The sequence below is a fragment of the Pongo pygmaeus genome, chromosome 19, assembly GCF_028885625.2.
Source record: "Pongo pygmaeus isolate AG05252 chromosome 19, NHGRI_mPonPyg2-v2.0_pri, whole genome shotgun sequence".
In the NCBI taxonomy this organism is placed as follows: Eukaryota; Metazoa; Chordata; class Mammalia; order Primates; family Hominidae; genus Pongo; species Pongo pygmaeus.
In genome coordinates, this window is record NC_072392.2 from 87,275,419 (window position 1) to 87,301,062 (window position 25,644).

Sequence of the window (25,644 nt, forward strand, 5' to 3'; positions counted from 1 at the left end):
ATTTACGTACATATTCCATACATGTATATTGTATAAATATAATCTTTCTTAGGAAATGAAAAAGGATGTCATCATCAGATCAAGGTTTTGGATATGACCCTAAAGAAGAAAGTAGATGAGAACGTCTGACCGTGAAATACGAGCTGAGAAAAATTCATAGCCTAGAGCACGCCGGAGCAAACTGAAGGTAAAACCAATTTCCAGGATACCTGAACTCAGAATGGATGAATGCAAGGGGGTAAGGTAGGCTCTGAAGCTATAGTCAGGGTCGTGAACTATACCTGGAAAAAGATGACCTGTCAGGCCCCTCCCCACGTTCCGCACAGAACACACAGTAGCCGCAGTTGTCCCCAGGGTAAGAGTCCCATATTTACTTACTAAGAGACATTATCTGAGGAGCACAGCTGGGCAAACCTGAAGTAACTGCAGACAATAATTTGAGCAAGATGGAATGAATAAGAGGAAAAGGAGGACTTTTTTTTTTTTTTTTTTTGCCTTTGAAATGGGAGTTTATAGTGGGCTCTGGGATTAGAAAAATAAGGCCAAACCTTAGATGAATTAGGATCCCCCCACCAAGTGATACAGGAACACGCACATAGAAAATAAGCTTTCCATGCACCTTGAGCAGCCACACACCCCACTCCACCTCCACAGTCACTTGAGGTGCAATGCCATATGTCAACCCACATTCACCTAGGCAGATAGGGATGCTCACTTTAAAAGATAAACGTGTTACCAATAACTGGCAGATTTTGAGAAAAGAGGAACAAAATGGCACAGAAGCTTCAAACTCAAACCATAAAATATGTAAGTACAGAGACAAAAAAATAAATAAATTAACACAAGCCCACTGCCCTCAAGAGTGACCAAAGAGGAAAAGAGAGACCTGATTTACTTATCTTATGAGCTCATAGGTAAAGAAACCTTTCTAGATCTCAGAAATTAAACATACAATTAGCACTTAAGGTAGTGAGGGGAATAAAATTTACTTTCCAAAACTCAAATGGAAAACAAGAAGAAGAATGAGAAACCGAAAGGAAAAGACCATCTTTGTTTAAAGAGCATACACCGTAGGCCTGAATTGCAAATCCATGGGAAAATCAAATGAGTGAGGAACTCGGCAAAGGAAGACTCTTATTGTCATTGGCTTTTTTGTTTGTTTAACATCTGAGGTACTAACATAAAAGTTCCTTCTTCAAAGTTAATTAAGCGGTTAGGAAAAAAAAAAACAAAACAATTACCGGCTGGGGGCAGTGGCTCACACCTATAATCCCAGCACTTTGGAAGGCCCCGGAGGGCAGATCACTTGAGGCCAGGAGTTCAAGACCAGCCTGGCCAACATGGCAAAACCCCATCTCTACTAAAAATATACAAACACACACACAAATTAGTCAGACGTGATGGCATGCGCCTGTAATCCCAGCTACTTGGGAGGCTGAGGCAGGAGAATCACTTGAACGTGGGAGGTGGAGGTTGCATTGAACCCAGATCGCACCACTGCCCTCCAGTCTGGGCGACAGAGCAAGACTCTGTCTCAAAACAAAAGAAAAGCAAAATCAACTACCCATTGTTTGGGATAACAAAATAAGGCGTCTTCCTGTATCTTGTACTTAATGAAGGGGCATGGGGAATAGATAGGCCATCTTCACATGGTAACTAGTGTGTATGGTCTTTGTGGTATAGGTTAGGCTGCTGTGTAACAAAAGGATCTCAAAATAGAATGGGTGCACCAATATAGAAGTTTATTTATCATGTAATAGCTTAGGGTAGTCTGGTAGATAGACGTCTTTACTCTCCCAGGTTATACAGTGACCCAGGTTCTTTTTCTCTTGTCCTCATCATCCCTGTCATCTCCAAAATCAGAGTAAATATGCACTGTTCCTCATAAGGTGTTTTCTCTAAATGAAGTTTAAATACCCATTTTCTTCTCTTATGATTTACTTTCCCCCCATCCTGTGCTATTCAACAATAAAAATAACTTATTTCTGGATTTAAATTTTATTTTTCTTTTCACCTGTGTTATTGATGATCAACAGGCTGGTACGGGGTTCCTGAGGAAGTTGTCCGGGAGAGAGAAAATATAATTCGGTTTTAAATTCCCAATCGATCTTTTCATTTAACATAGCATACATTATATTTTCGACAATCAAAGGGAACATTGCGATTCCAAATACCAATAATCTAAACAATAAAGAAAAATTAGCATATGAATCTCTAGGAATTTTATTTATTTAGTAAGACATTCCACAAGTATTTGTTGAGTGCCAAGCCTGCCTTATGCCAATCATGATTCTAGGTGCTAAAATTCTGAAGATAATACTCTAGCATGCTACGCAGTACCAGAAGGCATTACTATATAAACACCAGGTTATCAAACCACGAAAACAAAACACACCTGCACATATAAGCCTAATCAAGTGTGAACATACAGGTATTCCCACTGTCAGAAAAATTAAATGCTGAATTTATCCACCCCGTGGCAGGAATGTCAGATATTGTGTTCTAGTTTTAAATTATCTTCTGGTTTGAACCTCTTTTGAAACTCATGATCTAACAAAACCACAGTGCTCTGCTACTCACAGGGTCAATAACACTTTTGTCTGGCGTTTTAACTTTAAGAAACGGAGCCGTGCCATGGCAAAGACTTGCATTCTCCAGAGGCCCATGTCACTCACAGCTGTCTGCATTTCAGAGAAGGAAGAGTGAGCCAGCTCCATTTCATTGAGGCTTTCTGAGTCTCTTATCATCTCCACTTGTTCGAAATCTATACACACACACACACAAACACACATATTATAATATTAATGCTACCCTGGAGGCATCACAGATTTTCCTTAGTTATATTAAAAATAGTATTACATGGCCAGGCATGGTGGCTTACACATATAATCCCAGCACTCTGGGAGGCCGAGGTGGGCGGATCACCTGAGGTCAGGATTTTAAGACCACATGGCTAAACCCTGTCTCTACTAAAAATACAAAACTTAGCTGGGCGTGGTGGCAGGCGCCTGTAATCCAAGCTCCTCAGGAGGCTGAGGTAGGAGAATCGCTTGAACCTGGGAGGTGGAGGTTGCTGTGAGCAGAGACTGTGCCACTGCACTCCAGCCTAGGAGACAGAGCAAGACTCCATCTCAAAAAAAAAAAAAAAAAAGTTTTACATTTGTTTTTATTTTTATAACCAGTTCAAAGGAATTATTTAGACAACATTTTTCAATATTTATTAAGTTTATACTTTACCACTGCCATCTATATTTTCTTTCTATAGTTAAGTTTTATAATTGCCAATGGTGATAAAAAATTAAAATTTTAAATAAAACAAAGTTTTAGATTGCTTGTGGTTACAGTGCAAACAATATAAGAAACATATTATGATGTCCATATTCTATACTCAGTGAGAAAATATGCTGAATTCATATCAAAAGAATAATTCACAAAAATGGTGATCTCATTGTGCCCAATCTTTGAAAAGCAAAGACATTCCCAAGAGTATCATTATTCTGAGGGATTTTTAAGAAATCTTCTGCATAAAAATAGCCAGTCATTACCACCTAAATATCTACTACTAACGTATCAATCATTTAGTAGTATAGGGGAAAGATCATCAGCTCTGAACTACCAGATCTGTACATGAATCTTATATCTGTGATTGGGGAAAATCACTTAACTGCTCATAGGTCTGATTTTCTCCTTTGTAAACCAGTGCCAATGACACTTCTTGGAAAGGTTATTATAGGAAAGATAATGTTGAAGGCATATATATCAACGTATAGCCATACATTAATCTAAGTGTCTGGCATAAGAGGAACTCCATAATGACATGATTATTATCACCCACTAAAATATACAAGAGTGGATACTGAGAATTCTCCCCACTAAGACTTTAGTGGAATTTTGTATATTAACAAGCTAAGAGCAATTTTTATTTAAAAAAAAAAAATCCGTTCAGACCTCATTCCCCTAATTAAGAGCCTTTTACAGCCTGAAGGTATCTAAGAAGCAGGGAACATCTAAGGATAGGAAATAGTTTCCAAAAAGAAACTTGGTAGATGCCATGAAGGGATCTGTGATCAGTCTTAGTAATGATGCTAAGAAATAATGACAGCCCATTTCAAACAGCAGAGCCAAATTTGGAATGAAATCACATTTCTTAGAGTGAATCACCCATAAGAAATTATAAATACTAAATGACACATGATCATTTGGGAATTGGTTTTATATACAAATGGCTTTACCTTGTTCAATAGTTGACTGTCCTTCCAGTTTCATAAAGACTTCATTTAGAGTTGACATGGAAATGTCATAACCTGTCACTCCCTGGTCAGAACACTTGTCCAGATCACTGAAAAGATCTAAGGCAAAAAATATGAATAGATATTTTGAAAAACCACATCGAGAACTAAACCAAGTAAATTAATACTTATTTAAAAGATGATACATAATATTGTTAAGAAAATTATGTCTTTGGAGTATCACAGTAGTGAAAAGCAAAATTTCATGAGAATGCTCTCCTTCTCTGAAATGACTAAGGAAGACCTCTTCCTCCATCCTCAAACTGTCTCACTTCGTCTTCCATTCTCAGTTTATGAACTTCCTGCAGATTTCTCTGCAGAAGTCTGAACAATCAGAAAGACCATTATCTTCTCACCTCCACACTACAAACCCATGTATATCTCTACCTATATTCTGGGTCTTCTTTCTGTATAAGTCTTTCAATGGTTTCTCAATGCATTTAAAATAAAAATCAAAGTCAATAACACAACCTCTGAGGCTCCTAAAGAGCCTGTCTCCATCTATCCATACAACCTTACCCACCTCCATTTGCCATTCTGCTCCCTCACTCATTGCCCTCCAGCCATCCTCCCTTCCCCTCGACTTGGAGTGCCCTTGACCATTTTCTTCTTGTGGACTTCAGTGACCACTCTATATAAACTTCAGCCAGACACCAGTCATCACTCTAACTCACTGGCCTTGTTTATTATTTTAGTGTACAATTGTTGAAAAATTTTGTATATTTTGTGTGTCTACTTTTCCCTATCTAGTTAGATGTAGGCTGTGGTATTTCTAGTTCTGGGAGCAGTGCCTTTTATATAATAGTTTCCCAGTACACATTTATTGGGTAACTCTTCCATGGAGATACTTGGATGAGACTGCAGGATTCTAGAAGACTCTTAAATGCTACTTTCTACTTTGGGTGGGAAGATGGGCCAATGACATTATTGAGAGGAACTAGGTGGATGAGACTGTAGCAAACACTGTGTTTCCCTATGACCTGCACATGGCAGCAAGGGACCTGGGAGTCCCATGTCAGGAAATGGACATAAGCATGCCATTAGACAGCAGAGGCCTTGGGTCTGTGTAAAGAGGCTGCCATGGGCCAGGAGGTCAACACCAGAGACTCTGGCAAAGTAACATATTCCAGTGGTGGTACCAACATATAATTCCTTATTCTCCTTCTCCGACCAAAAATGAAAGTGGACCAGTTGCACCTCACAGGGCCTTAGTCCAAGAACAAAATAACATGGCATAGTCCACTGATCTGAGAAGAACACCATCTTCTATGCTACTGCAAGGACATAGAGAGCTGCCACACTGGGGAGTGAAGCTAAAATCTGGGAATTCCTGAGTATTTGCCTAATGAAACCGAATTATGCAAAAGAGCTTATTTAAGGTAGGTCTATAGGGAGTTATACCTTTAACAAACTAAATGTTTAAACCAAAGGGAAACTGTTTAAATCAAGAGACTGAAATATATTTCTTCATTTGTAAGATAGGGCAAGTTATAGCACCCATCTCATAAAAAGAACAGTTGTGAGAACTAAAGGAGTTAATATATATGAAACCATTAGAACAGTGCCTAACACGTAGAAAACATTACACAAAGAGCTAGTAATCTTTAGGATTGCTTATCAAACAAAGTCTGAATTGGTGCTGCTACCCAGTTGTCAGGGAACCGAGGGTTGAACACTTTTGTAGACTATGTAAGTGGTTTTTCTCTGCAAAATAATACATGCACAATTAAAATAGAGTAATCCTGCCTTATCTACAGTATCATTTTCCACAATTTCAATTATCTACCATCAACTGCTGTCTAAAAACATAAAATGGAAAATTTCAGAAATAATTCATAAGTTTTCAGTTGTGTGCCCTTGTAAGTAGTGTGATGAAATCCTTCGCCATCACACTCCATCTTGCTCAGGCTCAGGACGTGAATCATCCCCTGTCCAGCAGAACTGTGGTATACCCACCTGTCACTTAGTAGCCCTCTGGGATATCAGAGCAACTGTCACGGTATTGCAGTTCAAGGCACCCCTATTTTACCTAATAAGGTTCCCAAAGTGCAAGAGTAATGATGCTGGCAATTTGGATATGCCAAAGAAAAGCCATAAAATGCTTCCTGTAAGTGAAAAGGTGAAAGTTCTCAACAAGGAAAAAAAAAATCTTATGCTGATGCTAAGATCTAATGTAAGAATGAATCTTCTGTCTGTGAAATTGTGAATAAGGCAAAAGAAATTCATGCTACTTTTGCTGTTGCACCTCAAACTGCAAAAGTTACAGCCACAATGTGTGTTAAGTGCTTAGTTAAGATGGAAAAGGCATTCAGTGTGTAGGTGGAAGACATGAACAGAAATGTTTTCCAATCGATGGCAATTAGGTTTGGTTCTATCCATGGTTTCAGACATGAACTGGAGATCTTGGAACTATCTATTCCTTGTGAATAATGGGGGTCTACCTTACAAGGAGAAACCTGTAACAGAAACCTTTATGCCCCACCAACACCTCTTCTGCATTCACCTGTACACAGTAAATCTGCTTATTAAAAACACCTACCTGAGGTCCTTTTTCTGTACTTGGAAGTATTCTAAGCTCATGTTCAGAGTAAGCCAGAAGGATGAGAAAGTTAATGCTGTCATAGGCATCCCTTAATCAACAATGGATAGGGAACAGCAGGTAAGAACCCCAGCTTACTCACCCCTCTGGTGACAAAACGCTGAGCCCACTTACTTCATTTATTTCCCTCCCGTGGGCATTGCACCTCAATTGCCTACCACAGTAATCTGCTCCAGAATTCAGACTTCCCTGACTGCCTTCCCTTCCCTCTCTCCTGTCCCCATTATCTGCTGGTGCTTCCACGAAGCAACTACCCAATAAATCAATGGCACTCAATCCTTCCTCTTGAGTTCTGCTTCTCAGGTGGCCAAAACTAAGAAAAAGTCTAAATTCATTGGACAAAGAAAACTATTTTAATAATAATGTGAACATTTTTTCCCAAATTTCATTTCATTGTAATCATAGTTGAGTTACCTGGAAATGTATTTGTCCTTTCCAGTGGCAAAGTATATACAAGCTTTTCTTTGTTTTCTGTTTTTAATTTAGCATCAGGGATATGATGAGTAATGAAGGATGTTATTTGTTCTGGATTACATATTTCATTCCTATGTAAACTAATTTTAAAAGAAAAGATAAGTCATTTGCATTTTCTCAACCACTACCACAAAAGAAGAGCTTTAATTGAACACCTAGCTGTTGAGCACAACTTTACTTGGCTTTATGGAACAAAAAGACGAGTAAATACTAACATGATAGTAATCTATCAGTTTGAAAATTTTGTAATCTATATATAGAAAATGTATAAGCTCAGAACAATTACAAAATATACAAATATATAATGTAAATGAAACTATATAGAGTTTTGTAAGTATAGTTATAGATAAATGTAGGAAGGTGAGAATGTTAGGAAGAAGAGACTTCTTAGGGAAAATAATTATGATACCAGACTATATCATTAGATAGTAGAGAAAATCTGGCCCACATGCATGCTTTGTTTGGCCATAGGGTTATTTTAAACAATTACTTTAGCCTGGATATACACCAATATGGTTTGGCTGTGTCCGCACCCAAATGTCATCTTGAATTGTAGTTCCCATAATTCTCACATGTTATAGGAGGGACCCAGTGGGAGGTAACTGAATCATAGGGGCAGTTACCCTCATGCTGTTCTCATGATAGTGAGTTCTCACGAGATATGATGGTTTTATAAGGGGCCTTTCCCTGCCTTCACTCTGCATTTCTCCTTGCTGCCGCCACGTGAAGAAGGGCGTGTTTGCTTTCCCTTCTGCCATGATTGTAAGTTTCCTGAGGCCTACTCAGCTACGCTGAACTGTGAGTCAATTAAACCTCTTTCCTTTATATATTACCCAGTTTCGGGTATGTCATTAGCAGCATGAGGACAGACTAATATATACACTTTTTTTTAGCCACAGTTATCATCACTCTCTGCCCCTAGATTCTCTCCTTATTGATACTGGCTTCTGAAATTATTTGCCTTTTTGCCCTATGAAAGAATGAAAACATACTTCAGAATTCTATGGATCAGCTGAGGAAAATGTGGGTAGGAAGAAGGTAGAGGTTTAGGCTGCACAGAACAGCTACCTAGAAAACTGGCACATGAAGTAGTCTTGCTGTGAAAAGTCAGGCTTGGTTTATCATGCTGAAATGTTGCCAATGATTAACATTGTAAAGTCACAGGAGGAAGGAAAGTAGGAAAAGTATTCAGGAAACACTGATCAATCCAGTATGGTAGAAATGAAGCATAAGGCCAGTTCTGTTTCATAATTGTCCACCTTTTTCATATACCAGTATTGCAAACACATAAATCCAATCTATTCCCAAAGTCTTTACCTTAGGTGATATCCAAGACCCCACCTTCTTTTCAAAAAGATAGAAGAACCTGCACACTTCAGTCTCCCATTGGACATGATCACTTTTCTATCTGAATGAAAGAAATCAAGTGAGAAAATATATTGGGGGTCATTTCTTCCTTCTCTAGTAAAGAAAGACGAGGAGCCAAGGCTCAGAAGTGCAAAGGAGAAGTATTCAACAGGGTATAACTAGATCTAGTGTGCATTTTAACATTTGAAATACACATTAAAATTGATGCATTTAAAATGAACTCATGATATTATTCAGCCATAAAATAGAATGAAACCATGTCTTTTGCAGCAACATGGATGGAACTGGAGTCTATTATCATAAGTGAAACAACACAGAAACAGAAAGTCAAATACTGCATGTTCTCATTTATAAGTGAGAGCTAAAAAATGGGTACACATGGACATACAGTTTGGAGTAATAGACACTGAAGACTCGGAAGGGTAAGAGAGTCAGAGGGGGATGGGGAATGAGAAATTATTTAATGGGTGCAATGTATATTATTTGGTGATGAATACACCAGAAGCCCAGACTTCACCACTACATAATATATCCATGTAACAAAACGGTACTTGTACTCATTAAATTTATACAAATAAATTAAATTTAAAATAAAATAAGCTCATGAACACCAGTCTATCTGCACCTTCCAATACTTTCTGAAAAAAAAAAACACATAAATTACATGGTATACTGTATACTCTGATGCTAAAGAATGAGTGTCTATTTTTCAATTAAATATATATAAAATAAGATTTGAAGGTTTACATTAATTGATAGCTGATCTAAAAAAAAAGGTAATCAGAATTTTTCATTAGTTGTCACTACCTAGCAAATGTACAACCAGAAAGGAATTCCACAGTGGAACTAGACTCCTGTCATCCTCCTGACTGCTATAGAATGTAGGAACATCACCGTAATGAGAGTAGGGCTCTTACCCTTGGAATAGACCTTGCTTCTAAATTCCCCAATTGCATCATGGTAACACTGAGATAAAACCAACAATTACCAGCCAGGATGTCAGCCTCATCCATGGACTGGGTACTGAAAAGGATCACATGATCTGCTCTACGCTCTCTCAGGAGGCTCCACACTTGATCTCTGGAAAAGGGATCCAATCCAGTAGTTGGTTCATCTAAGAGCAAAATCTACAGAGAATGAAGATACATAAAATATGTCTCTCTTTCACATGAACTGTATCCAGAAGATAGCATGAAAAACAATAAACACCATAAAATAATAACCATCCAGCCATTTTTCTCCAATATACTTCTATTTATAGTTAAACATAGCAGGTTCTCTCTTGATGCATTACAATGAAAGCTCTACCACTTTTAGTGGTAAAAGAACTTGACATTTTGCAGACATTCGACCTGCTTCCTTCCCCATGCATAATCTCACTTACTTGAGGATCTCCTAAAATGGCAATCCCAAAAGTCAGCTTTCTTTTCTGTCCTTCACTTAAATGTTTAGCAAGGTTATCTTGAATGTTTTGCATGTCCAATTCCAATAATATTCGTTGTACCTATATGAGAAAATACACAACTTTTAAAATCCAAAATGAAGAAGACATTTATGCAGCCAAAAGACACATGAAAAAAATGCTCATCATCACTGGCCATCAGAGAAATGCAAATCAAAACCACAATGAGATACCATCTCATACCAGTTAGAATGGCAATCATTAAAAAGTCAGGAAACAACAAGTGCTGGAGAGGATGTGGAGAAATAGGAACACTTTTACACTGTAGGTGGGACTGTAAACTAGTTCAACCATTGTGGAAGTCAGTGCGGCAATTCCTCAGGAATCTAGAACTAGAAATACCATTTGACCCAGCCATCCCATTCCTGGGTATATGCCCAAAGGATTATAAATCATGCTGCTATAAAGACACATGCACACGTATGTTTATTGCAGCACTATTCACAATAGCAAGCACTTGAAACCAACCCAAATGTCCAACAATGATAGACTGGATTAAGAAAATGTGGCACATATACACCATGGAATACTATGCAGCCCATAAAAAATGATGAGTTCATGTCCTTTGTAGGGACATGGATGAAGCTGGAAACCATCATTCTCAGCAAACTATCACAAGGACAAAAAAACCAAACAGCACATGTTCTCATTCATAGGTGGGAATTGAACAATGAGAACACATGGACACAGGAAGGGGAACGTCACACACCGGGGCCTGTTGTGGGGTGGGGGAAGGGGGGAGGGATAGCGTTAGGAGATATACCTAATGTTAAATGACGAGTTACTGGGTGCAGCACACCAACATGGCACATGTATACATATGTAACTAACCTGCACGTTGTGCACATGTACCCTAAACTTAAAGTATAATAAAAAATAAAAAATAAATAAAACCCAAAATGATTCATATTATGCAATTTTAACCACTCATTAAAACAGTCGATATTTGTTATGGGACCTCTTTGCCTAAATTTTATTCATAACAGGGCAGATAAATCATTGAAGAGAATTCTGTGGTCATGATTTAATTTGGTAAGTGGTTGGCAGGTCAGTTAATCCAAGCATGCCCTCCTACCTGTTGTTCCATTTCCTTTGGATGAATCCCTTTTATTTTAGCAAACAGGCTGAGGTTTTCCTTCACGGTGAGTATGTCAAACTGAACATTGAATTGAGGACAGACGCCGGTTATCTTTCTGATTTCCTCCAAGTCTTGCATTTCAGAGAGATTTTTATTACGGATGGTAACTGATCCTAAGAATAGAAGTTAAAAATAAAATTGGCAAGATAATACATTTTATTAATATTCATAGATCTCATTTAAGAAAATATTGGCATATGTTCACAAATGTCTAAAATGATTTGTGAACTAATTATTCTTGACATAAATATATGCTTATAGAACTGCACATTTGTGAACACAATTTGTGAACTACTAATTATTCTTGTTACAAACATATGCTTATAGAACTGCACATTTACCCTGAAATATCACACAATGGAATAAAGATAATAATTTTTATAAAATTGCAGAAATATGAAGTATATTCAAAATTATGTAGCTCTTGGAAACAACTTTAGATAAACATTATTTCTCTTAAGCCATCAAATTTAAAATTTAAAATGAGAGGCATATGCTTGATCTCATCTATTATAAGACATCTTGCCTTTGAGAAATTTCTTTTTACTCACCTTCTGTTGGAACAGACAATCCATTAAGAATATTTAGCAGTGAAGATTTGCCAGCTCCACTGTGACCCAGGATTGCCGTGATTTGACCTTCATATATGTCAAAGAGCAAGCCTATTTTTAGAACAAATTATTAGAACAAATTGTTAACAAATTATTAACAGTATAAACAGAAAGGCATTAGACAGGTCTGGTCCCAACACAGAACAAGGCTATTTAGTTTAGTGGCATATTTCTCAGCATTTCAATACTTTAAAATACACAATGATCAATATTTTGCTAATTGCCAAAATAATATGTGACAGAACTATAATAATTAAAATAATATGTTACTGGTGCAGGACATAGTGACCAATGGAACAGAAGTCTAATATGAACCAAAGAAAATATAAAAATAAAGATTAATAAAATGACCTTTCAAATTTATTAGAAAGATGGTTTATTTAATAAATAATATTGGGACAACTAAACAAATACATTAACAAATTTTATGTTTGTAATTTTTTTTTTTTTGCAACAGGATCTCATTCTGCCACCTAGACTGGAGTGCAGTGGAGCAATCACAGCTCACTGCAGCCTCCATGTCCCACACTTAAGCAATTCTCCCACGTCAGCCCCCTGTAGCTGAGACTATTGGCCCACGCCACCACACTTGGCTAATTTTTGTATTTTTAGTAGAGACAGGGTTTTGCCATGTTGCCCAGGCTGGTTTCAAACTCCTGAGTTCAAGCAATCCACCCACTTTGGGATTTACAGATGTGAGCCACCATGCCTGGCCTGCAATTCTTAAATGGAAAGTATACAGTGTTTTCCAGGGTAAGAGGGAAGTGATACTGGCTGTTGGGACTGACCCATAGTAACTGGAAAAATTAAATAGAAGCCTCAGTTTCCTCATCTGCAAAGTGAGAGATATATTAACATGTCTTTCACAGGCCTAAATGTAAAATGGTACATGTAAATCACTTAGAATAGTTTCCCGCACGCACCAAGTCCTCAATGAAATCTAAGTGTTTATTGCTATTGTTGTCGTTGTCATTATTATTCATTATGTATTGCTTGTGGGAGTATGACTTTTTATGATTTTAGAGGGAAATAATTTGAAATATGAATCAAGAATCTTGAAAGTATGCTTCCTTTGAATAATTCTGCTTCTAGAAATTTATATTCAAGAAACAATTTATGACATTTACAAAGATTGAACAAGGCTGTTCATTCTAGTATTTTTTATTACACTAAAAATTGGAAACAAATTGAATCTCATACATTGGTGTGTTAATAAGTTAGTCATGGTATCCATATAATGGAATGCTACTTAGCTTCTCAAAAGTAGGCCATAGATAAAAGATTTCAAAAGTGTGTCCCAAAGGTGTTGCGGATGTGCTCCAGAAACTAACTCCATGAAGAAGGAAGAGGAGGCGAAGGGAATGCAACTTCTTCCCTGATTTCCCAAAGAGCAGCTACACTTGGTTTGAATTCATAATCATATTTTTAATGTATTGATGTCCAATGCTTTTAATTTTTTAAGGTGCTGCTATTTTTAAAATGAACAAAATTCTTAAAGAAGTTTTTTGTTTAGACAAAAAGAAGTTCATGACTTGATGAGCACAAAGGTAGTTCAAAATGTGCTCCAAAACTTTAAGTAATCAATTTAATATTATATCAGTATCTCCTGAGCTAACATTAAAGAAAGAAATCACAGCTCTAGATGGTATTTGATGAGAGAAACCTAGAGAGAGAATAAAATTGCTCATACAAATACATTAAATTCTCAAAGACCTAATCTAAAAGCAATGAAGAAGACTGAATTAAAGGATGCTGTATTTATTAGAAAATACACGCAATATAAACACAATGGTCAGAGAACTCTCCACTTCTGGAAGGTTCATGGCTCCTCTTTTTGAGCTTTTAAGGCTTCTGTCTTTTATAAAAAATCATTTTTATTCCTCCTAAAAATTATTTTTAATAAAAATAAATAGTCCTCCATGAAATCTAGCTACTCACTTTGATATTTGCTTAAACATCTGTTATAGAAAACTGTATGTTAGAATATTTTGTATCAAATTGTCTTTTTTCATTTCAAATTATAACTTACGTTTGTTATAGGATATTGGCTTGTGAAATTTAATTCATAGTCAATGGTTTTACTCATCTTGCTTTAGTTAACCTCACCAGTACATATAAACTATGTAAATTCACTGGCTAGTATAAAACCTTTATTAGATTTCAGTCTAGATGTTCTTTCCTCACAGTGACAATACATAAAATATTGCTCATAGCAGATTAATCTTTAAAAACAAAGAGAAATTGCATCTTTCATTGTATGATACCATTTTTATAAATTAATAGATACATGAAATATCTGGAAGAATTTTACAGCACATTCTTAATCATGATTAATGTCCAAGTGATAGCATTAGGTTATTAATATTCTTTTTTCTTTTGCTTATCTACATATTTCAAATTTTTTCACATTGAATTGTTTCCCTTTTTTTATAATAAAGAAATAAGTGAAAGAATGAAATGTTTCAATGTTTTTCTTTACCTTTCAATGCTTCCACTCTTCCAGACTTTCCTTTATATTCCTTCTTAACATTTCTGATTCTGAAATAACAAAAAGGGTGCTTACTTAGCCAACACAGAAGTAAAGATAGCACAGGCCATTTATAGCCTTAGTCATAGTGATAGCTGCAGCCAACCACATTATGTGAAATAAGGGATGGCATAAACAGTCTATTCAGAAAGAAAAAGACCTATTTTTGATTACTCATTTCCCCTGAGGTAGAAAATAGAGGAGTCTCTCTCAAGTTACAATTAAACTACTAGTATTTTGCCTAGAAAAGTAGAATGCTGTGTAATTATCCTCACTTTCTTCCTCTAGCTTTAGAACAGTTGGTTCTTCCGCCTGTTCAAGATCAGCTCATTTACTTGAGGTCTTGAACTGGTATCCTGCATCGTCTCCAAGTCTTGCTTATTAGTTTATTAGTCAGACACTCTGTCACCTGCATCTTTTATAGTGTCCTCTCTAATAGCTCCTCTTTGAACTCACCTCTACTTTGGACACAATTTAATTTCTCTCTTCCCTGTATTGTACAAAATTCTCAAAGTAAACTTGCCATTGTAAACTTGCCATTTTCACTTCCTGACCTTTAATTCCTCTTCAATTGCACTCTGATTTCTGAACTCACCACTCCAGTGAACCACTTCATAATGAAATTATTAGCGACCTCCTAATTATAAAATACAACAAATACTTTTCCATTCTTACATATTGGATTATGAGTCACTGTTGATGACTTTCTCTTTGTTAGTGGTGACTTAATTGCTTTGCTTCTTATTTTTCTAAATGTTCCTTCTCTGTTTTCTAATAAAGTCGTCTTCCTTCATCAGACACATCAGCTTGATGTTCCACAGGTTCTCCATGTATATGACGGATCTTCTCATTTGAGACTCTCTCCAGAAGTTTTCTCATTGGATTTTTTGTTTTAACATCAACCTAATGTTGACCCCACCATTTTCATTGATCTTTAGACTCACACATCTAATGGTTTGCTGGATAGATAGTCTCTCTGTCTCTGTCTCTGTCTCTGTCTCTGCCTCTGTCTCTCTCTCTCTCTCTCTCACACACACACACACACCCCACTCTTAATCAGTGGTTATCAATTGTGAATACACATTAGAATTCCATAGAGAACTGATGCCTGAAAACAACCCTCAGAGATTCACACTATATTCACATTAATTACTTCCCTGCAGAGTTCACAGAAAAAAGAAGATTCACATTAATTGATCTGGAGTGATGAGTTTTTCTTGGCAGTGAAGGCTGAGGATTGGGATATTTTAAATGTTCTTCCAAATGAGTCTAATGTGAAGCCAGGTTTGAGAATTAACTGCTCTAAAACTGCATATCCAGAACAGACTTCACTGCATTGTCACCTAAACCCAATCCCCCATCACGCTGGATCTTACTTGGTAGCATGGACATTCAACTACTCTCTTCCTGATTCTCACTCAGATTCATCACCCATCCAACCTGGTATCATTTTTGTAAAATTTAACTCTAAAATAGTTCAAGTCTTGGGTCCCTTTTAAGTCTTCAACTATTCTTCTCTTGTTCACTGCCTCTAGTTCTTTTCCCTACTTTCAGTTTATTCCCCTAGAATCCATGCTTCACACAGGAAACAGGGTGATTTATTTCAAAATCCATTTTATTTACTCCTCAGTGCTCCTCATCAGCCTCAGAGGGAAAGTCAAGACTACTTTGTACCACATGAAGCAGCCACTCATAGTCTGTCCAGTGACATCTTTCGGCATCCTCGGCCTCATGTCTTATGTGTCAGGATCACCAAACCACCATTTATATCCTGCACAAATCTTAGTGCTTTTTGTCTTTTCTGCTGGGTGTGTCATACACATATACATATACACATGCACTCACACACACACATGTACATATGCACAAATGAACCTTTTTATCTGTCTTATTCTTAAAAGAATGTTCATTGCAACATCACTTGTCAGACCAAAAAATTAGAAACAACCAGAATATTTTTCAATGTAAGAAAAGATAAATAAAAGTGGTAGATTCATATCTTAGAATATTTTTATATAAAAATTAAAATCAATTCATTAGCCCATAGTTATCACTATGAATACATCCCAAAAAGCAAAATGCTGAGTGTAGAAGCAATATGTAGAAACTTAAGTACAGTCTGATACCATTTATAGATTATATTAAAAACGCCCAGAGCTATATCACATATATCTATATCACATATTGATTAGGGCAATAAGTGTATGGTGCAATATGTAAATATATGAATGGAAAGTGATAACACCAAATCCATTATAAAGGTCAATTCTGAAGAAGGATGGAGAAAATATTTTAAAGAGATCAAAAGGGACTTTAAATACACATATAATATATCCATTAAAAATACAAAGCAAATATGACAATAATGTTTATATCTGCTCAACCCGGATGGTGAATATGTCAGTTTTAAAAGCCTAAATTTCTTCAGTAATTTTTAACTTTTTAAAAGAAAAATAGATGTTCTCTTCTTCGACTTCCCTAAACTAGGGTAGTTAACACTTCTATTGACTAAATAACAGTAGTCAATATCTCTATCCCTACATTTATCAGGTTGAATTTCATGTACCTATTTATTTTCTTCCCTAGGTTGTATGCTCCTTGAAAGACAGTTTATTGTTCATATTTGCAGCCCTAAAGATTAGTAAAGAACCCAGCAACAATATGTTTGTTGAATGAATGAATGAAGCAAAGTTAAAAGATGATGAGTCTCACCAGGTATTTTATTTCAGCATTTCTTTGTAAAATGGAATCCCTGTTGAAGTGAAACTTTAATGTTTTGTTTTAATAAAGAAAATTCCATTTAGGAGGAGCTGGTGTTTCCGGATTTTAGACATGAAATCAGTCATTTACATTTGGGGCAGACATTCTACCTGTGTTCTGGGAATACTGCCTGAATGGTCTATAGTTACAGGAATGCACATAGGTGTACACAATTGCCCCCAGAGAAAATGTGACTTGGGGGTTATGAATGAGGAAGAGCCAGTTGTGAATAAAAAATGTATATTTTTACAAACCCAGAATCATGATTCTGGTCAGAATTCTACAAGCTTTCATCCATACCCCTGATACATAGAGCTTAAAGATTACATACCCTGTAAGCTTTATGTATCTTAAGGGAAGAGTTCCTTTGTATATAAAGCATTTCTATATAAAGGGGAAGAGTTAATTTTTATATAAAGCAGAGACCACATAGGAAGAAAAAAATCAATGCCTTAGTGCCTTTTATATTCATACAAAATAGAATTCACACGTTGGAGTTGATTGAAAAAGATTTGACATCGTCTACAGGTGGGGAAGAGTAATGATGCTACTAAGAAATGATCACTGTGAAGAAAGAAGAGATAAAACTTGTGGATTGGAAACGGCATATACTGTTGGATGGTCGAAAGGCAGTTTTAGACTGCGTTGCAGCCCCAGGCCTGCTTTAACAGTCAGTGAGTGTGTACCACCTTGTCATTAAAGAGCTACAACATTGACCGCCTAAGCCTATTTTCTTGCTTTGGTGTGGATCTGGGGTGAGGTGCCCCACAATGGAGCCAAAAGCTTTAGTGAATAGTCCTTGCATCAAATGACTTTCTTTCCCTGGTTTGTCAGTAGCCTCAGGTCTCCACCTGAGTTAAGAATCCAGACCAAGTGACAGGTGTGCCCAGTCAACATTGTATACATTGGCTAGGTTTGGAGGCACAGTGGGGGTGTGGGAGAAGAGGGGAGAAGTCGGGGGAAGGTGGGGGTGGAGGACATTTTACTTTCTTTCCTAGGCCACTAGGCAGCAGTAGAAGAACAAAGAAAATTTTGAGGTCTTTGTAAGTAAAAGATTTTGTTAGAAGATTGGATCTGAGAATTATTATAATTTGAATAATAATATAATACAATATTGTTTTGTGCCCTCAACTGGTAAAGAATGATTGATGACACTGGAACTGAGTTTTGTGGAATTATTCCTCACTTGGCCTTTCTCGTTTGGATAGATATTTTCTATAGAGCTGGTACACTCCTAGCTAGAGCAGAGGAAGCGCTGTTGCCCCTCTCAGAAAACTCAAACAGAAAACTGGTTAAGAACTAGATGGAGGAAGCTTAGGTATATGGGTTAGGCCTCTTTGTCTTGGAAATATTTCACTTCCTAGCTATGGTTCTCTATTTATTAATTTTTCTTTGCCTCTTGACATCTCAATAGTATGTTAAGAGCATAGACTGTAGAGCCAGACTATCTGGATTACAATTCCAGTTCCCCACTTGCGAGTTGTGTGATATTGGGTAAAAGGCTTAAGCTTTCATTGCTTCACTTTTTGTATTCTCAAAATGGGGAAAATAAAGATACCTACCTCGTAAGCTTTTTGCGCGAATTATGTGCAAGTCAGGTACATAGCAGTAAGTAAACATCTGTTAATAAATAAACGATTGCTATTTAAAGCGCTGATCCATTAACTTTGTACCAAACTTTGTAGAAAAATCTACAAAGCTATTTTGAAATCCACGATACTTGGGTTCAATCCCAAAACTGCTGAGTTAGAATCCCTGGCTAAAAACAGATATTCTAACTGCTCCTCATACAATTCTGTTATATACCAAATCTCATAACAACCCTACAAAGTCAATATTAATCTTGCTTCATAAAAGACACTGAGACTCATAAAATTCAGTCATTTTTCCCAGATTACACATCAAATGAGAGACGAGAGTATTAGGATCTAAGAATTTCTGATTCAGAATTTCTTACTTATTCCAACTTACCATATAAAGCCAGATGAAACCATGGAGAGAAGCGTCCACAGGATGAAAGGGTCAAGTATAAAAGAGAGGTGGGCACAAGAGAAAGAGGCAGAAAGGGGGGCAAGGTGAAGTGCGGCTGGATAATATGATACGGAGCTGATAAACAAGGAAGATTTTCCTTTCAAGTAACAGAAGAAATTGGTGGTGATGGAAATGGAGCAGTTCAAAGTGACATTGAAAAAACAAATATCTTCTCCTTCAATATTTTGCCTCAAGCTCACCCTGATACTCTTGGTTAATAATTCTTTAGCCTTGTGCTTACGTATTAGTATTAATTATAAGTGTGATTACCTGATGGCTTCTTTTCCTTGGAATTCAGGAGCTACTGGTTCAAAATAATCATCAGAGAGATGCTCAGCATCGATTTCTTTCTCAATAACCTTAGTATTAGTCCTTTGGTGTTGGAAACAAGATGATGAATTCAAGAAAAATAAAGGAGAATAATGGCGCTCATTTCCATCTAATTAACCAAGAGGCAACAAAATATGATCAGAAATAGTAAAACAATGCGCAAAGAAGCCTTGCTCACAACAATGCAGAATGCCTTGAAGTTTTAAGCAACATAGAGACATTTTTTTCTTCTAAAACCCTATTTATTATTAAGAAGAAAACTTGATGATGAAGTAAACAATGAGAATTCAAAGGAAATAACATATTGCAAAAGCTAAACAATATAATACAGCTTTCAATAAAGTATAAATAAAATGTGATCAAAAAAAGAAAGTCAATAGGAAAGTGAAGTTCAAATACAATATTAGGTGTATGACCAGCTGAGTTGGACTCCAGCTTTTCCCTGATCAAGACATTAGTACAGATCTTAGAGCCTCTGTTGTCTACATCTGTAGAAAAGGACACCCAACAAGGATACCATTATATCTCCTTTTTTTCCAGTCTTAACAATGGGTTGCATTATCCTTAATAATAGGCTCATGAAAAACAGATTTGTATCTCCCAATAAACATATTTATTAAATTTTTTAAAAATGTGATCTAAAAGGTATTTAGGAGAATGAATGAAACCAAATATTTGGGAAGACACAAAGCCTTAATATAGTGCATAAAAATAATTGTAGACATGTTTGTGAACTTAAATAATTTGACCACAGCAACATAATTGAACATAATATTGAAATCTATATATTCCTGCTTAGGCATGAATACATGGAGAAACTGTGTTTGTTTAGAATATATTTATAGTGATATTTTAAATATATTTTTCCAGTTTAAAAAATGAAGTTGAATTGATTATTAAGGACCTTCATATATCAACCAGAAGTCACAGAAAGACAGGAATATATACAAGTAAATACATAGAAAACCTATAAGACAACCTTAAATAGTGGAAGGAACATATCAAATAAGAGGATAAACAAGAAGATTGTGCCAGAAAAAAAGCTTTCTGATTCTAGAATGTGTGAAAAAATTCTGGGCCTACGTGACATTTTTGGTTGTTTGCAAGACAATTTAACTGGGCAATCAATATACTTTTGTAAATATGAACAATATATAAAACATTTTGAGAATGATGCTGAACACATATTCATGAGAAAGCTCTTCCACAGTATAATGGCCTCCCGCCAGCCAAACCACCATAAGAACTAATTTATTTTATCTTGTTTTGACATAAATCCTAATATGACCCTTTCAAAACACTTTCAGGGATCCATGAAAACCTAACATTATTTAATTACCACACAATTACAAGATGTATTATAATTATTGTTGCCATATAATTATAATATATTGTTATAGTAAAGTCATAAGAAGAATTGTTTTTACATAAAAATTTCATTAGACCATTAAAACTACGAAGTAGAAATAACGAACTTATTAGTTTGAAATGGGAAATATTTAATATTCATTTTAAAAGTCTATATAATCTTAAAAAATATATTCAATGTAATTAATAACTGTAGCGGTCAGAGAAAAACTCACTATTACTTACAGGGTAAAATTTTGTCAAAGTATAATGCCAATAGCAAGTAGATGAGACCATCCAAAAGCAACATAGAAAAAGTTGCTATCATTGTATATGAGTCTCCTGAAGGGTCAGGAAAAATTACACCATTCAAGTTATAATCCAGTTTGATAATCTAAGATTCAAAAAATAAAAATAAATGTTTAAAATAAATAAATAAATAGCTTGGCATAGCAGGAAAAAAGTATTAATTTATTAACTAGCTTTTTCAAGAGGCACTTAGTAGTTACTAGTCAAATATATAAATAAGTAAATAAAGGTATTAGTCAAAATATTTCTATTTTACAATGAAAAATAATTAGAAAGAGACATTTATTTAATAAATACAATGTTCTAAGTATAAGAATTTAAATTATAATTCATTTGTTTGTTTTCAGAAAATCATTGCAATATTACAAATATCTATTCTGGGCAACAAAGGAAATACAAATTTTGGAAAGAATATGGGAAATTGTTGGACACCTCTAATTAGATAAAAAGAGAACTTACCTCCTTTTCTAGTTATTATTTCAAATAAAAGTTTGTATTTAGAATTTTGCCATATAATAACAGCAACTATGTTCTAGGCACTGTCCTAAGTGTTTTGTAGATTATCCCATTTAATCTTCCTTAAAACCCTATCAGATAAGCAATAAGGCTTATAAAAATAATAAGATTTTAATCTGCACTTTACATATGATAAAACTAAGGCACAGTGAAGTTGAGTATCCAAAAGTGGCAAAGTGAAATTAGAACAGAGAAAGTCTTACTCCTAAGTCTAGTTCCTTACCCTGCATAGTCTACAGCTTCTCAGTCTATGTTAAAATGTTAACATTTTCATGATAAAGTTGAATTTATTCTAGGAATCCAAAATTGAGTCAACATTTGAAAATCAATCAATGTAATTCAACATAAAACATTAAATAGGAAAATAATGTGATCAATATAATAGACACAGAAAAACCATTTGGTAAAATGTGATATCTATTCATAGTAAAGAAAATATCTTCACAAACTAAGAAGATGAATCTTCCTTAATCTGGTGAATTACATGCACTGAGACCAACAATAAGCATCATACTTAATGGCACAATGTAGAAAGCTTTTATTTTGCCTGCATTTCTATTCATTATTGTACTAGAGGTCCGGACCTGTGCAGGAAAGTAGGAAAAAGAAACAAAAAGCATAAGGATTGCGATGGGAAAAATATAAGCCATCATTATTTGAAGACAACATGATTATATATATATAAAACCCAGAAAAATATTGGGTTTAATAAGAGAATATAGCAAGAATGCTGGATAGAACACCAATGTACAGAAATCAGTTGCATCTCTCTACATTAACAACAAGTGTTTAAAAATAAGAATTTAAACATAGATGCTATTTATAATAGCATGAAAAATATCAAAAGCGTCGGAAAGAATCAAATAAAAATGTGTAAGGCCTCTACAGTGAAAACTAAAACAGCCCAAGTGCATGGATCACACCTGTAATCCCAGCACTTTGATAGGCTGAGTTGAGAGGATTGCTTTTTTGAGCCCAGGAGGTTGAGATTAGCCTGAGCGACACAGTGAGACCAACTCTCTACAAAAATTAAAAATTAGCCAGGTGTGGTGGTGTATGCCTATAGTCCTAGTTACTTGCGAGGCTGAGGCAGGAAGATCACTTAAGCCCAGGAGGTTGAGGCTGCAGTGAGTTGTGTTTGTATACTCCAGCCTGTGTGACAGGGCAAGACCCTGTCTCAAAATAAAATAAAAATAAAAATAAGACAATTATTAAAGAAAATCGAAGATCACTTAAATGAATGCAAAGATATATTATGTTCATGGCTGAAAAAAGATGACTATTTTCTTCGAACTGATCGAATAATTCAACTGCATCACACTCTTAACGGCTTTGCACAGGCACATAAGTGTGTGATTATGTAACTTGATAAGCTAATTCTAAAATTTACACAATTGCAAAGAAATTAGAATAGACAAGACTCTCTTGAAAAAGAGATTAAAGAGGTAAAACTGTTACTGCCAGATATCAAGACATATGATAAAGCAAAACAATGAAGACAATGTGGCCACAGTGCAAGGATAGGTATTTTGGCCAATATATGATTGGTTGAGTTATGATAAAAGAAAGATTGCAATTCATTCAAGGAAAGGATAGTCTAGTTGATAAATTGAGCTGGAGAAATTGGATATTTGTGTAGCAAAATTAATATTGCCTCTACCTATACATGCACAAAAGTTATATTGAAATGGATTTTATATCTTAATGTAAAAGCTGAACCAGTCAATATTCTAGAAAAACAGCCAGAAAATATCTTTGTAAACTTGGTGTAGGCAATGATTCCTTAAATTGATTTTTACAAAAAGCATTCTACATAAAAGAGAAACTTGAAAAATTGGACCTTATCAAAATTATGTATTTCTGTTCATCACAGGTACCATTAAGAGAGGAAAAAAGCTAGCAACAAATAATGGGAAAATGTTGGATGTTCAACATGTGTAAGGAATTATTATAAAGCAATTGGGAGAAGATAGAAAACTCAGAGGAAAAATGGGCCAAAGAACTGGATAGGTGAAGGGGGTGGGTCACCCCTTCACAGCTGTGGGTGTTTCTCGTTGGGTGGAACGAGAGACTTGGAAAAGGAAAAGACACAAAGTGAAGAGAAAGAAATAAGGGGACCCAGGGGACCAGCGTTCAGCAGATGGAGACCCCACTGGCTTCTGAGTTCCCTTAGTATTTATTGATTACTTATCGGTGTTTTTTAGAGAGGGGGATGTGTCATGGTCACAAGACAATAGTGGGGAGAGGGTCAGCAGACAAACACGTGAACAAAGGCCTTTGCATCATAGACAAGGTAAAGAATCAAGTGCTGTGCTTTAGAAATGCATAGACATAAACACTTCAATGCTTTGTTAAGCAGTACTGCCACCCACATGTCTCACCTCCAGCCCTAAGGCAGTTTTTCCCTATCTCAGTAGATGGAACGTACAATCGGGTTTTATACCGAGACATTCCATTGCCCAGGGACAGGCAGGAGACAGATGCCTTTGTCTTGTCCCAACTGCAAGAGGTATGCCTTCCTCTTATACTAATACTCCTCAGCACAGACCCTTTACGGGTGTCGGGCTGGGGGACGGTCAGGTCTTTCCCTACCCACGAGGCCATATTTCAGACTATCACATGGGGAGAAACCTTGGACAATACCTGGCTTTCCTAGGCAGAGGTCCCTGCGGCCTTCCGCAGTTTTTGTGTCCCTGGGTACTTGAGATTAGGGAGTGGTGATGACTCTTAAGGAGCATGCTGCCTTCAAGCATTTGTTTAACAAAGCACATCTTGCACAACCCTTAATCCATTTAACCTTGAGTTTGACACAGCACATGTTTTAGAGAGCACGGGGTTGGGGGTAAGGTCACAGATTAACAGCATCTCAAGGCGGAAGAATTTTTCTTAATACAGAACAAAATGGAGTCTCTTATGTCTACTTCTTTCTATACAGACATATTAACAATCTGATCTCTCTTGCTTTTCCCCACAGATAGGTAATTTATAAAAAAGAAAATTCGTAATCCACTAAGCATATACAAAGGCATTCAATGTCATCAATAATTGGGGAAATGCAAATTAACACTACAATGATATATCATCGCATAACCATCAGAATAACTAAAATTTGAAAGATTGACAATACTAAATCCTGGTGAAGTGTTAGAAAAACTGGAATTCTGAAACACTGTTGATGTAAAACTAAATTGATGCTACCACTTTGGGAAAATATTTGGTGGTAGCTACTAAGATTAATATTTGTATACTCTCAGCCCCACTATTCTGTTTGTTATACTAATGTAATGAATAGAATGAAATGTCCATATTCAGTAGGAAATGTGTACTAGAATGTTTGTAGCAGCTTTATTAAAAATGCTCAAAAACTAAAAATTACCATAATCTATCGATAAGAAAATTGATAGCATATTAACACAATAGGATGCTACATAACACTACACTATAGCTACACAGAAACTATGCTCCCACCTAAAAACGTCATGCTGAATGAAAAAAGACAGATTTTCAAAAATACACTTTGTGCAGCATCACTCCTATGAAGTTTAAAACATGCAAAACCAAAAATTTTATTTAGGAACACATACTTAAGTGGTAATGAAAAGCAAAGAAGTGAATATCATAACATTTTTACCTTTGCAAAGGAGTATTCTGAGGGGTTTGTGACTGGTGGTGACATTCTATTCCTTGATCCAGTTCATGGATACTTTGATTTACTTTATAATTATCTGTTAAACCATACTTGTGTTTGGAAAGTTTTTCATATTCATAGTTTATACAATAAAAGTGGGTTCATGTACAACAATTTTAATAAACTAGCAGATATTTTCATTATGTTAAATGAATAGTAATAAAAGTAAATATTTGTACATAGGAAAAAAACCTA

General features: G+C 35.8%; 1 protein-coding gene across 5 annotated transcripts in view; it reads right to left on the reverse strand.

Moving 5' to 3' along the window:
• Positions 1–25,644, reverse strand: part of ABCA6 (ATP binding cassette subfamily A member 6) — a 78,490-nt gene that overhangs the window by 40,942 nt on the left and 11,904 nt on the right. For all 5 annotated transcript variants that reach the window (XM_063656524.1, XM_063656523.1, XM_063656522.1 and 2 more), the window contains exons 9-20: positions 21,183–21,330; positions 19,530–19,698; positions 14,421–14,479; positions 11,882–11,992; positions 11,268–11,443; positions 10,115–10,234; positions 9,719–9,857; positions 8,680–8,770; positions 7,303–7,442; positions 4,233–4,349; positions 2,581–2,764; positions 2,015–2,181 (exon numbers count right to left, since the gene is read on the reverse strand). In XM_063656524.1, the coding sequence (XP_063512594.1) occupies positions 2,015–2,181; positions 2,581–2,764; positions 4,233–4,349; positions 7,303–7,442; positions 8,680–8,770; positions 9,719–9,857; positions 10,115–10,234; positions 11,268–11,443; positions 11,882–11,992; positions 14,421–14,479; positions 19,530–19,698; positions 21,183–21,330 (1,621 nt within the window). The remainder of the gene's footprint in view (positions 1–2,014; positions 2,182–2,580; positions 2,765–4,232; positions 4,350–7,302; positions 7,443–8,679; positions 8,771–9,718; positions 9,858–10,114; positions 10,235–11,267; positions 11,444–11,881; positions 11,993–14,420; positions 14,480–19,529; positions 19,699–21,182; positions 21,331–25,644) is intronic.